This window comes from Doryrhamphus excisus, chromosome 11, assembly GCF_030265055.1.
Source record: "Doryrhamphus excisus isolate RoL2022-K1 chromosome 11, RoL_Dexc_1.0, whole genome shotgun sequence".
In the NCBI taxonomy this organism is placed as follows: Eukaryota; Metazoa; Chordata; class Actinopteri; order Syngnathiformes; family Syngnathidae; genus Doryrhamphus; species Doryrhamphus excisus.
In genome coordinates, this window is record NC_080476.1 from 16,132,507 (window position 1) to 16,146,997 (window position 14,491).

Here is a 14,491-nt window from a genome sequence, read left to right on the forward strand (position 1 = left end):
TAGCTAGCTATCTATCCATGATAAGTATGTAGTTTATACATTTTAGCTAGCTAATTAGCCTCTCCAGTGTAGCCTATATATATATTTAATTATATTTAATTTCCCCACTGAGGGACGAATAATGGCATATCTTATATTATCTTATATATCTTATCTATATCTTATCTTATATTATCTTATATTTATTTGCATGGTAGGCTATTGTCAAGTTAAGAAAGCTAGCTTGTCAATCAATCAAAGCTCTTTACTTAGTATAGGTATTTAAATATTTAAAAAAAAAAAAATTTAATATTTAAAAATTTAAATATTAAAAAAAAAATAAAATTAAAATAAATTTTTAATTTAAAAAAATAGTAGATATTTAAAAAAAATAAAATTAAAATTAATTTTTAATAAAAAAAATAGTAGATATTTAAAAAAATAAATAAATCTACGTAAGTATGTAAGTTCTGTGTTCATGTTGCGTGTTATACGAAGGACCCAGTCACAAAAGACACAACACATCAGCGACTTATATTTAACAATATATATATTTCCATTGTCGTTGTACATTCCATTTCAACATAGGCTTTCTTCACAAACAGAAAGTTGGCAATCTAAATAAATACTATATAAAATAGAACTTCAAAATAAATATATCTATAAAGGGAAACTTTTATATGAGAGCTTTTTTTCCTTTCCGTTATATCTAAAAACAAAGAAAAAAAAAAAGCACAGATTCATTCGCTCCCCAAAACATTTGCAAAGGCATGGAGTAGCGTCATTCAGCTAAAATGGGATTTGAGGATAGAACGTCAAGTGAGCGATACTGGTGGTGGTGAGTGTGCAGACGGTCACAGCATTTGCAGAGAAAGAGAAAAATAAAAAAAACAATCACGGAACTGTTGAGGATTATGCTACACTAAGCACGTGGAAAAGGAAAAAAGCAAAGTGGAGAAAAAAAGACTGAAAAACCGGCATCGGACGAGGCGAAACAGGCGGGCGACACAACCTTGAGCCGTGACACAAAATGTATGCACGGCAGCTGTGTTTGTCAGTCAAGAGCGAGGAAAAAAAAAAAAAAGAAACACAGCGGCAGGAAATGGGTCGATTCCGGACACGGGTGGATTGTGTTCCCTTCTGTGCACTCAGTGAATCCACAGTGGAAGGGAATTTAGCTTAGCCTGCTAGTAAGACTTTTTAAATAGATTTTTTTTTATTACCGGGCACACTATTTTTATTTCAAATCAAGTGCTTCCCCCTCGTTACACTCAAAAATAGATATCTAATATATTCTCTTTTAAACGGTAGTTATTATAGTGTACCATGCAACCTTTCAAGGACATGTTCTCCTCTAAAGAACACAAATGTTTTGAAAGTATTTACAGCAAATAAGAACCTGCATAGCATCTATTACTAAATATATATTTTGCTCATACAAGCTTGGCTGATCTTCTGTTTTTTTTTTTTTTGGCACCACTGTTTCCATTATTCCCATTTACATTCAATTAATGCTATAAAGACAGTGTGTAATCAGACAAATGTTAGCGGAACTTGAAGGTGAACATGGAGCAACAAAGACAGAACCCGTCCCCCCGTCCAAACTACAACACTACAAACACAAAAGGCCTTCGGTATTAAAGGGCAGCATGCTTTTTTCGGTTATTTTTGGGGGAGAAAAACCACAATCAACCTCTTCGGATTGTGACTACGTACTATTGTAAGTTTGCTTCCTTTGGCAAAAAAAAAAAAAAAAAGTTAGACCCCCAAACTTAGACCCTTTTCCTTGTTGGAGCTAGTGTGAGACTACAACAGGGATTTCAATCTTGCGGAATGTTGTGGTCAGCCTGGTACACTCCGGACTGGTGGCCAGCCAATCACAGGGCACATATAGACAAACAACCATTCACACTCACATTCATACCTATGGACAATTTGGAGTCGCCAATTAACCAGTGGCTAATAGTCTAAAAATAAAGAATTCATTTCAAGAAATGCTGCAAATGTTTGACACAGTATGAATGGCCTGCAAGAAAATCCGTATTCAACCACAAAACAGTAATTCATTAATTCATTCATTTTCTACCGCTTTTCCTCACAAGGGTCGCGGGGGGATACTGGAGCCTATCCCAGCTGTCTTTGGGGCGAGAGGCGGGGTACACCCTGGACTGGTCGCCAGCCAATCACAGGGCACATATAGACAAACAACCATTCACACTCACATTCATACCTATGGACAATTTGGAGTCGCTAATTAACCTAGCATGTTTTTGGAATGTGGGAGGAAGTACCCGGAGAAAACCCACGCATGCACGGGGAGAACATGCAAACTCCACACAGAGATGGCCGGAAAAAGAAAAAAAAAAGTCCTCATGCAAGCCACGAAAATAAGACTTTTTTTCGGAATAAAACGCAGCTCTAATGATGACGACGAAGACGCTCTAAAAAAAAGCAGCGCATATACTACCTTGATACTGTGCTTTATTACGATCTTTAAGGGGGGCTAGCGTCAACCTAAAAAAAATTGTGCAAGGGGCTAAGGCAAGACTCCGCACTTTAACACTTAAACCCTGCCTCGTATCCGAGGTAAAAAAAAAAAGGCTAGCTTAAACCTCGTATGAGTTTTTATTGTTACTGTCGCCTCTTCGCCCCCGAATTTCTGTGCAAAGAGGAAATAGATTGAGTTCGTCGGCAGTTTGAGAAGTAGGAAATTTTCCGAAAAAAAGTCATCCAACTTTACTGGGATTCAATTACGAGTTCAGCCATGTTTTTTTTTTTCATTTTTTTTACGATTGCCTTCAACCCAATTGAGTTCATACCTTGAACATTTCCGACTTCTTTACTTATGAACGCAGCAGATTCTAAAGAGGACAGTCCCTGAGAAGGTTTGCGTTTCATTTTTTTTTTTTTGTATTTTTTTTTTTTTTGTTGGTGTTTAAAAAAAAAAACACATTTCTCTACAACATATTGACTTACTTCTAGCACAGTGTAGCATGCAGGTCATCATGACATGCACTACGTCGGAATCGATCCAGAATCAACCGTCAGATTGAGAACGAATTAGTCTCACTTGTTTGGATGGATTATTAGCATTACCAAGCTAGCATATTTCAACTATAGGTGTTCATAATCAGGTTGGCGGGGGCTGTGCTTATGGGGGGGGGAGTGGTGTATAGATATTTAGCATCTGTAGTTTAACTTATATATTTGATATATTATCCCTACAAACCGGTTTTACGGTTAGTCACAAAACGAGCTGATTTTTTTGTGTCGGTATCAGTCGTCGTCTCAGAACAAGCCCAACTCCGGAACCAGGGTGGAACCAGAGAACATCGAGAACTTGCCGACCCTTCTGTTGTCAGGTTACGAAGATATTATAAGTACCTTTTTTTTGTTTTACATCTTCCGGCAGATTATTGTGGTTGGTTAAGGGTTCCCTAGAGATTGAACAAGTACTGTGGTGCGGTCCAGTTTCTCTTTCGCAACACCTGACAGGAAGTTCTGGGTATCATGACCCCAGTTGCGGTTGCTTCTCAAGTGTCCCCGCTTTTGCTTCCACGCCTCCGTTTTTACACGCCGGGACGCCAACTTGCAAGTTCTTGCACCGGCAACCGGGCCTGCTGACATTGTCGTAGCACTTCTGTCCCAATTTCGCCAAACCGGTAGCCGGCAGGTAGCACACCAGACAAGGCAGGACGACCGAGAGGGCGGCCATGAAGGACCAGCGTGCACAGCAGTTGGCCTGCGAGCAGGAGCAGGGCTTATCCGCGCACGAGCCCTCGTCGTCCTCGTCCTCGGTGCAGTGGTAGAAGATCCCCTTGACCAGGCACATGCAGGTGGCTGCGTCCACCAGGCTCTGAGCGGAGCACAGGCACTCCTGGTTGCACACCCAGCAGGAGGGCAGGGTCCGCGGAAGGGTGCACTCGGTGCATCGGCACTTGCTGCAGTGTTCGCAGAGGAGGAGGTGCTTCTTCTCAGCTGGGGACGACGGGATCGGGGTCGACCCCTGCTGGCCTCCTGAAGGAAGTTTCCCAGACTTGACGTCCAGCAATTTAGACGAGGAGTTACAGGAGGAGGTGGTGAGGACTTTAGGTTCAGAGAGAGCCAAGCAGCCTGGAGTTCGAGTGGCGATTGTGTTCACGAGGCCCTGGTGAGGGTGCAGGTTTGGGTGGTGGTCCACGGTTGGTGTGGGCGCCGCGTGGTCCAGCAGCCTCTGGTCCGATGACGTGCTGCTACTGCTGCTGATTGAGCTGGGCCTCCCGCTGAAGGAGATCCAAGGGTGCGTGGTGGTGTCGTGGTGAGGCTCGCACCTACCCTGGTGCTGGTGATTGTGATGGTTATTGTGGTTGGCGCCCACGAACCCCTCGTGACCGTGACAGTTGCTCCTTCTGCTCGACGTCTTCTGACTCGGGGGCTGCTGGGAGACGATGGCGGGGCTGTCGATGTAGTCGTTCTCCGCGTGCGAGGACTTGATCTGATCGATGGGGTAGATGGTGAGGGGGTGCTGCAGGCGGCCGTAGGGCACTCGACTGTCCAGCAGGGGCTGGGATATGATGGAGGAGGACACTCCGGGGATGTGGTGGGGGACCCTGGACTCCATCTGTAGGCTGGTGCCTGGCACTGGTCACTCTAAAGCAGCATTTAGTACAACTGTGAAGAAATATAAAGGACACTTAGAACTTGTTCATAGGAATATTTTTCTCATTCTCTAATCTGAACGACTCATTTTGGGTGAATCGTCAACGACTTGCTCCAAAAACACAAATATTTGGACTATTACTACAAGAAGATTATGAACTGAAAAGCAATTGCGCGACTCTCGTTATTGTCATTTCATTCCTATGCCACTAGGTGGCACATTGGCATGTTTGCCCTCAACTTTTTCAACCCAAGACCCAAATTTGGAATATGATTTCTTCAAAATGAGCCAAAAAAACACGTATTGCTGACACTTCAAGGGAGGCATGGCAATGAGAAAAATAAATAAAAACAGAACTTTTGAACCTGCGAAGCAAACAAAGGCAAGGTGCGAGTTGAAAACTCCACAAAATATACTCCAAAAGTCAGTTTTTGGGTTGCGTAGCGGAGGCCACTGTTGTATTATTATTATTATTATTATTATTATTATTATTATTCCCTAAGGGGAAGCTCACTAAATCGATGATTTAAAGCAGGGGTCTCAAACTCAATTTACCTGGGGGCCACTGGAGCTAGGGTCTGGGCAAGGCTGGGCCGCATCAGGTTTTCCAAAAAAACCCAAAAAACGCATTTATTAAAAAAAGATACAAACTTTTTCAGTGCTTTGGTTCCGATTTTCTACAATAAAAGCTCTGATAAAACATTCCACTGTTTTGTCCAAAAATAAGATGAAAAATAAATAAACAAATCAAGACTAAACAAAATCAATCAATCAGTAATAAATAAATATAATAATAATAATAAAACAGCAAATAATAAAAACTTAAGAAACCACATATAGTTGGTGGGTAGACAAATTATTTTTTTTCTGATTAAAATGAACAAAGCATTATTAGAGCCCTGTAGACATGACAAAACACGACTATAGTCACATTTATACTTTTTTTTATTTACAACATATTGCGCAACTGCAGGGTCTTGAGACACATGCTAACTCGCAAACTAGAGAGCTAGCGACCTAAACGGTAGACTTCAAGTTATTTCCTTTAAACTTAAATAGCCACTTAAATACCACTTCCACACGGATAGGGAGGATAACTAGTAACAGTTATTTAACCTTTAACATGAACATTAATCAAACATAATAATTTTTTTCTGGGTACATGATACCATACAGCATCCATATCAAACTTGCGCGGACATTAAACTTTCATATCAAGGCGGGGGCCTCAAAGTAGTGTCCTGCGGGCCACATTTTGCCCGCGGGCCGCTTGTTTGAGACCCCTGATTTAAAGATTCATTCAATTGCAAATTCAAGACACTTATTTTTTGTCGTCGCGTGCGACCCATTTAGGGTCCTAAACCTACATTTGGAAACCCTTTACTTTTTGTTCCATTTGGGTATTTCAAACTCTCGGTTGCAGTATCTCTGGTTTACTTCATGCAAACTGGAATATTTTAGTATTTCTCTCATGGGTCGCTCCTTGTGTTCTAACTCTGACATTAGAACAATGTATGTTTTGGGCTTTCTTTAGCCTGGCTTCCAAAGACCAGGAAGCAACACAGAGCTGGATTTGCATGCAAAAGACTCCCAAGATACAAACAAAGTACAAGAAAAGACACAAAAAGAATCATTTCAACCTCTTAGTCATCACTATCCGGGCATTACTTGTGAAAATAATCCCTCCGAATGCTTCAAATAGAATATATTTTTGTATTTTTTTTATCAATTGCAGTTGCAGCTTTTCCATGTGAATGAACGCTGCTTGGCTGCAACTGGCTTGTTGCAAGCATGACTCAAAGCGCTGCAGCAGTCATGATGATGATGATGATGATCCCTTTTTTTTTTGCAACCAAGCATGCTTATTCTCTTCATAAAGCATTCAAACTAAAACATATTTTCATGATTGATTAAATCACATTCCGTGCAATTATTAGTGATTTTTAATAGGATAAAAAAAATATGTGCACATTTTTTTTCCCTATCAGGGATTGTGCAAGGACAAAAAACCTGTTGTTGCACTAATGCTTTGGCACTGTGATCAAATCTGGATCATTATAAGCCGGAACTGTGCGTGCGTGAGCTTCATGTGCTTGTGTGTGTATGTGTGTGCGCACGCAACTCCCCCCCTCCCCTCCTTTCCTTCGATATATGAATGGACTGAGTCATAAAAACCGGAGGCGGACGTTGTCTTGTCTTATATATATATATATATATATATATATATATATATATATATATATATATATATATATATATATATATATATATTGTATACATACATATTCAAATAGTTGTTTTAAAAAAAGGCATGTAATGTATGCAAATGACGACAGAATGTAATAACCTTGATCGGGTTGGGGGACAGGTAGGTTGCCAGATCCGGTTGCCAGGTTTGCATAAAAAATGACGCCTAAAAAAAAGCATCAAATGTATATTTAACCGTCAGTAATGAATGTTCTTTCCCAAACAGTGAGGGGGGGAAAACAGCACAGAATAGCGATTAAATCAAATCAAAGGCGCCAAAGCATTTAAAAAAAAAGAGTAATACGCTGCCTTGTTTGTTATTTATGGGTATTTAATTCCGCTTGGAAGCTTCACAACTTCCCCTTTCCTACGCCCTCAACTTTTGCTTCAACGGTGGTTAAATATTGACTCCAAGTGCAAACACGACTGCGCTTGGAGGCGTAAGTGTGTGGGGGGGGGTAAATTTGTTGCAAAAGACTAGCAAAAAACGAAGCATCGCAACCAACAATCTTGTTAGATTTTTCTTAAAGGAAAAGCGTACTTACGATGCATTCAGGGTAAAAACGTCATCATCGTTGTTGCGCAACACGTCATCTATATTTACTGTATTAGTCCCAGTCGTGTGCTGAGTAGCTCCCACAAAAGTGTTAAGTCCAATAAAGAAGGGAATACAGAAATAAAGGAGGATAAATGTAGCAGAGCGAGAGAGAGAAAGAGAGAGAGAGAGGTCTATCCTCCAAGCTCCGTGGTGCGTAAAAAGGCGACTGCGGTTGTGGACGAGCAGCTTTTGGATGTGATGTTGCAATCGCCTCCAAAAAAAAAAAAGGGAAAAAAGGGGGAGGGCGTTGAGTTTTTATGAATGGGAGGGTGAGGAAGAGTTGCGCAGATGTCTCGGTTGGGGTTTTTTTTGTGAATGGGAGGGACTGAGACTCGGGAGGTTACATTTTTATGAATGGGGAGGATTCCTACTGGAAATGCGCATGCGCATTGGTAAGGTTTCGTTTTTTTATGAATGGGGAGAAATGGCGACGGAGGGAGAGGGTTGTGTGTGTGTGTGTGTGTGTGTGTGTGTTTTGTGGTCACAAGGGCAATGTCAGGTCTGATTTACATAAAGAGTCCCACGCCGTTTAAATCCCCTTAATTTATTTATCCATGCATGTCGCTCTCGGTGCATATAATGGCGGCTGGACTCCCGGAAGTGGGGTTTTTTCTTTTGTTCGTGAAATCCTCAATGCAATACTGTATTGTCGTGTGGCGTTTTTCACGTTAAAAGCAGAACACACACTTGGAACTGCATGTTCTTACTTCTTATAACCGAGGCTGAGTGTGAAAAGACACATATACAAAGAGTGGGAGGAGGTTTTAGTGTGTGTGTTAGGGTGGGAGGAGGGGTGTGTGTGTGTGTGGTTGTGGGGGGGCAAACCAGCATGAGGGCAGGCAGGATTCACAAAAGGACAGGATGTTGTTGATTTGTACGAAACCACACGGAGGAAATGAGTGTGAATTTCCTTTTCTCTTTTGACATCCTTGTGTGTGTGTGTGTGTGTGTGTGTGTGTGTGTGAGTTTCTCCTTGCTGCAACCCCCTCCCTCTCCTGTGCTGCCTTTCCCTCTCCTTCAGATATATAGAGGCTTTTAACCAGTCAAAGGTTATCACTGTGTATACATCACCATGGTAACAAGAACACCTCCAAATTGAATAATAATAATAATTAAATAGCCAAAAACCTACCACTTCCACACGGATAGGGAGGATAACTATTAACAGTTATTTAACCTTTAACATGAACATTAATCAAACGTAATAATTTTTTCTGGGTACATGATACCATACAGCATCCATATCAAACTTGCGCGGGCCGCACTAACATTAAACTTTCATATCAAGGCGGGGGGCCTCAAACTAGTGTCCTGCGGGCCACATTTGGCCCGCGGGCCGCGTGTTTGAGACCCCTGTACTAGATAGATCTATTTTAGTACTTGTTTTCCCGTCATTTTCTTACATATGAATATTAGGTATGTCCGATAATCGGCCCTATATCAACATAAAAATGTGAGAAATTTGTCACCTGAATGTGTCTTCAGGTGAGAGGCGGGGTATACCCTGGACTGGTCGCCAGCCAGCCAATCACAGGGCACATATAGACAAACAACCATTCACACTCACATTCATACCTATGGACAATTTGGAGTCGCTAATTAACCTAGATTGTTTTTTTTTGGAATGTGGGAGGAAACCGGAGTGGCAAAAAAAAAAAGTGGTAATTTTAAAAGAATAAAGATGACAGAAAGGAGACAGATGCAGCAAAGCGATGACATCATATAACCAGTGCAGCTGCATGAGCGACTGACATGGAGTTCTCCTTTCAATGTTGATGTGATCATCCAGGCGTTCTATGCACGCACAAGGGGCGGGGGGTGGGGGGGACCTCGGGGTCTCCCATCCCTAGACGCCAGTCTCCCCCCCCCCCCCCCCCTCACCCCCACCACCACCACCCCTTCCGGCCACATCTGCTCCCCACTGCTGTGAGTTTTTAGGTTATAACGGACAGCTCCATCTGCTCTTGGAACAAGCTTTCTATGACGTTTTTTTTTTCTGTCCACGATCCAATACGGGAAGCATAACTTCCTGTGTCTAAAAATTTTCAACGCAGACGACGACACACACACACACACACAGTCTCAATCAAATTACAACGTCTAAAAGGCATCACTAATTCCACTCATCAAAAGGTGTTTTGTCAGACTCCCAAAACAACATGTGGGTCATTTCCCTTGTTAGGTGTCTTTAGTGCTTAAATGCAAACGAGCACATTCATCAAAAGCTTCCTATTGCAGGTTAAGTCATCGGCAATACGCATCTCTCAGGCCCATTAAGTTTTTCTAAGGACTTTAGACTGCAATTCACACCACCTCTTAGCTGTCTTTTGTTCTTCACGATGGCAACACTGTCAAGTTAGCGTCTACACCAGGGGTCTCAAATGTGGCCCACAGGACACTAGTTTGAGGCCCCCGCCTTGATATGAAAGTTTAATGTTAGTGCGGCCCGCACAAGTTTGATATGGATGGTATGGTATGGATGCTGTATGGCAGGGGTGGGCAAATATTTGGACTCGAGGGCCGCATTGAGTTAACAAAATTGTCTGGGGGGCCAGAACATATATTTAACACACACACACTATTTTATGCTTATCATTTTCCTTGAATTATTTGTCTAATTTTATCTGTAAAAGTGTTATCCTATATCAGTTGTATGTTCTCATGTCCCTTTTTTAGGAGCACTTTAAACATCACACCACATCAAACTATGTCATTTAATTTGACAGTTTTGTTGTTTATTTTTGACTAAATCAGACATCCGACTTGCAAGTCATGTTGCCAGTTTGTATGTTAAAAGTTGAAGTTACTTAGAAAGCAACTGGCGGGCCGGATTCAAACGCTTGGTGGGCCGCATGTGGCCCCCGGGCCGTAGTTTGCCCACCCCTGCTGTATGGTATCATGTACCCAGAAAATATTATTACGTTTGATTAATGTTCATGTTAAAGGTTAAATAACTGTTAATAGTTATCCTCCCTATCCGTGTGGAAGTGGTAAGTTTTTGGCGATTTAAGTTTAAAGGAAATAAACTTGAAGGCTACCGTTTAGGTCGCTAGCGCTCTAGTTTGCGAGTTAGCATGTGTCTCAAGACCCTGCAGTTGCGCAATATGTTGTAAATAAAAAGAGTATAAATGTGACTATAGTCATGTTTTGTCATGTCTACAGGGCTCTAATAATGCTTTGTTCATTTTAATCTGAAAAAAAAAAATTTGTCTACCCACCAACTATATGTGGTTTCTTAAGTTTTTATTATTTGCTGTTTTATTATTATTATTTTATTTATTTATTACTAATTGATTGATTTTCTTTATTCTTGATTTGTTTATTCTTGATTTGTTTATTTATTTTTCATCTTATTTTGTGTAGAAAAATAAAAAGTATGATATTTGAGAACAGTGGAGTTTTTCTTGTAGAAAATTGGAACCAAAGCGACCTTTTTAAAACATTTTTGTTTTTAATAAATGCGTTTTTTTTTTTTTTTTTTTGGAAAACCTGATGCGGCCCAGTCTCACCCAGACCTTAGCTCCAGTGGCCCCCCAAGTAAATTGAGTTTGAGACCCCTGGTCTACACATAACTTCCTTCTTGTTTATGCATGGCTTTTCTTGCTCATCCTTTCTTTATTTTATTTTTTCCCCAAATAAATCCCAGGACCATGCATGTCCAAAACAGTCATTGAAAATGTCATACCAAGTTTAAAGTACAAAATGTTCCGCACTAAAGTAGCAATTAAAAAGCACATGCCTGTTTGAAAACACACACACACACACACAAAAGATCACTTTATTTACTGACCTTGCAAGTTGGCAGAGCTTACTTCCTGTAAATATTTGTGTTGTAAGGCAACATTTAGCAATCTTATTCTACCTTTTTGGTCAGGCCTGTGTCTGAGGCGAGGTATAATCACAGTGTTCTCTCCATTAGCCTTTCTCAAGCTTAGTGAAGGGACACAGAGTGCATCCTGAGTCCAATTCTTGCCTTTTTCCGTTCTGTAGTAATCAGGAATAGAACATAGGTACGTTTCAATAAAATAAACCAAACCAACCGATTGGAAAATGGAGGAAAATGGCTACATTTCAACAATATCTTTCACTTTGACACAAATATAGATATATTTAGCCAAAATATGTGTATGTGGCTGCACGATGGTTGAGTGGTTAGCGTGCAGGCCTCACATTTAGGAGCCTCGAGTCCGATTCCACGCTTGGCCATCTCTGTGTGGAGTTTGCATGTTCTCCCCGTGCATGCGTGGGTTTTCTCCGGGTACTCCGGTTTCCTCCCACATTCCAAAAACATGCTAGGTTAATTAGCGACTCCAAATTGTCCATAGGTATGAATGTGAGTGTGAATGGTTGTTTGTCTATATGTGCCCTGTGATTGGCTGGCAGCTGCACTTGGGATAGGCTCCAGCACCCCCATGACCCTCTTGAGGAAAAGCGGTAGAAATGAATACAATACAACCCATAGCCTGGAAACATGTGTCCGCCCCGCCCCCCGGGGGTCAGGCGGACTATATTTTCCGGTCCGTGACCTCCATGTTGACAAGCATGTACCCGCCCGAAAAGCTCTCACATGAAAACGGCGTGTCAGCTGCAGGGGGGGTGCTGCTCTGTCGCTGACCCCCTGACTCTTGAACTTCCTGTTTTGGTGTGGACACGCAATGGAAGAATCTGTCAGTTGGGATTCATTGACGCATCCAAATAAAACACTGTAGTACATTTAATTGTCTTACGTCGCAACACTGCTCCCATTTTTATCGGATGAACTCGAAAGGTGTGAAACCTTTCATTCATTCATTCATTTTCTACCGCTTTTCCTCACAAGGGTCACAGGGGGGTGCTGGAGCCTACGGTCTGACACACTGTGTCATCTTTCAAAGAACACATTACTAACACAGCACTAAATTCATCACACAGCAACTTAACACTCAAATGATTCATTCATTCATTCATTTTCTACCACTTATCCTCACGAGGGTCGTGGGGGTGCTGGAGTCTTCCGCCGTGAGGCGAGGTACACCCCGGACTGGTCGCCAGCCAATCACAGGGCACATACAGACAAACAACCATTCACACTCACATTCATACCTATGGACAATTTGGAGTCGCTAATTAACCTAGCATGTTTTTGGAATGTGGGAGGAAACCGGAGTACCCGGAGAAAACCCACGCATGCACGGGGGGAGAACATGCAAACTCCACACAGAGATGGCCGAGGGTGGAATTGAACCCTGGTCTCCTAGCTGTGAGATCTGCACGCTAACTACTAGACCACCGTGCCGCCCTGTATTGTATTTGTATGTGCCATTTCTGGTTCTATGGTTATCGTCACACCTCATCTGTGTCATTACCGGTACCCATTTTATGTGCAGCAGAAGGCAAAAAATCAGAGTTTTATTGACTTGGAAAAATTCTGGTTCAACTCCAACGTTGACAACTTTAAAGGAGTTTTGCCTCCTTTATGCCTGAGTAAATAACCATATTATTCATTTCAATTTAACTGTGGTTTGTGAGAGTACTTTTAAGTGAATAAAATCCAATTATAGTACCTTAGGGGGCAGGCTTTGAGCCATGTAGCACTTTATTTTGATGGCTCTAGACACTCAGGCGGTACATGCAGCTTACCACCCACACCCCCCCCTTTTTTTTTTACACTCCAAAGCATACAAACACACCTCCGTCCCAAGCAGGCTGGTCAATGAGGAAGGAAGTCAATATTTGAGGAGTTAAATAGCTACCTGGCCCGGTGCTGGAAATCCGCCTCTAGACTTGACTGCAGTGATGCCCTCAGCTTTAATGCTACTGAGTGCTCTGGACTGTCATGGCGTATAAACAAGCATTGTAATGGGTATGAACTCCTAAGACACAGACAATTAGGTTGTGTTTTAAAGTTAGTATTTCTTATGAAGAAATTGATGAGATCTTCATATTTTGGTGCAGATCTGAGTAAAAGTGCTTATTATTTGCAAACTGATTTTCCTTCAAACTAATGTGTAACGACTGGATGTATTTCACAATAAAACACTATGTGCAAAATAAGACAAATACTGCAATGTGCAGCACAGCGGTCTCGTGGTTAGCACGCAGACCTCACAGCTAGGAGACCAGGGTTCAATTCCACCCTTTCCACCATCTCTGTGTGGAGTTTGCATGTTTTCCCCGTGCATGCGTGGGTTTTTTTTCCGGGTACTCCGGTTTCCTCCCACATTCCAAAAACGTGCTAGGTTAATTGGTGACTCCAAATTGTCCATAGGTATGAATGTGAGTGTGAATGGTTGTTTGTCTATATGTGCCCTGTGATTGGCTGGCGACCAGTCAAGGGTGTACCCCGCCTCTCGCCCGAAGAGAGCTGGGATAGGCTCCAGCACCCCCGCGACCCTCGTGAGGAAAAGCGGTACAAGACAAGTACCAATACGAGTTTATATTTTTTTCAGCTCTTTTTTGAGTGTTAAGTTGCTGTGTGATGATCACACAGTAACTCAGACTGTTATATTGAGTAATGACCTCTTGCGATTTCTGATGGGTTGTGAGTAGACTCGTGTGCAATATGTTATATATACCGCAATATGTTTTTTGACGATTTGGACATAGTCCATAACCGCTCATATATGTACAAATCTGTTTTCCTTGTGCATCTTCAACACTCGTGTCTAATCCACCGGAAATTTGGCTAATTAGATGTAACCAATGTGATCCAATTATTATCCAATCAGTGTCAGGAAGAGAACTACTGTATTATGATCATCATAACATACATGAAGAAGTTGGCCCGCCATTTATGTTTTCCACAAACGTCCAGCAGATATTATGTCTAATTCCAGGCATGTAATTAGCGTGTAGCGAGGGTGGCCTGTCTGGGTCACTACATGAAAGTGTGTTTTTGTGTGTGTGTGTGTGTAGTGTGTAATAGGTGATGTTAGCCAGCAGTAGATGGGTTGCGGCCTGTGCCACTTGGAGCGCAAACCACACACGGGGGGGGGGGGGGGGAGGAAAAATAAAAAACACATTAACGTCCGTCTGAGGCTTGTCATACG

General features: G+C 41.9%; 1 protein-coding gene and 1 long non-coding RNA gene across 2 annotated transcripts in view; one reads left to right on the forward strand and one right to left on the reverse strand.

Moving 5' to 3' along the window:
- The window catches only part of LOC131138702 (uncharacterized), a 69,564-nt gene that overhangs the window by 28,930 nt on the left and 26,143 nt on the right, over positions 1-14,491 (forward strand). The window lies entirely within an intron of this gene.
- spry4 (sprouty homolog 4 (Drosophila)) lies at positions 472-7,689 on the reverse strand. The gene is made up of 2 exons (XM_058087864.1): positions 7,411-7,689; positions 472-4,629 (listed from the first exon to the last, which is right to left on the reverse strand). The coding sequence occupies exon 2, from the start codon at positions 4,577-4,579 to the stop codon at positions 3,488-3,490; it is 1,092 nt and encodes a 363-aa protein (XP_057943847.1). The 5' UTR covers positions 4,580-4,629; positions 7,411-7,689; the 3' UTR covers positions 472-3,487.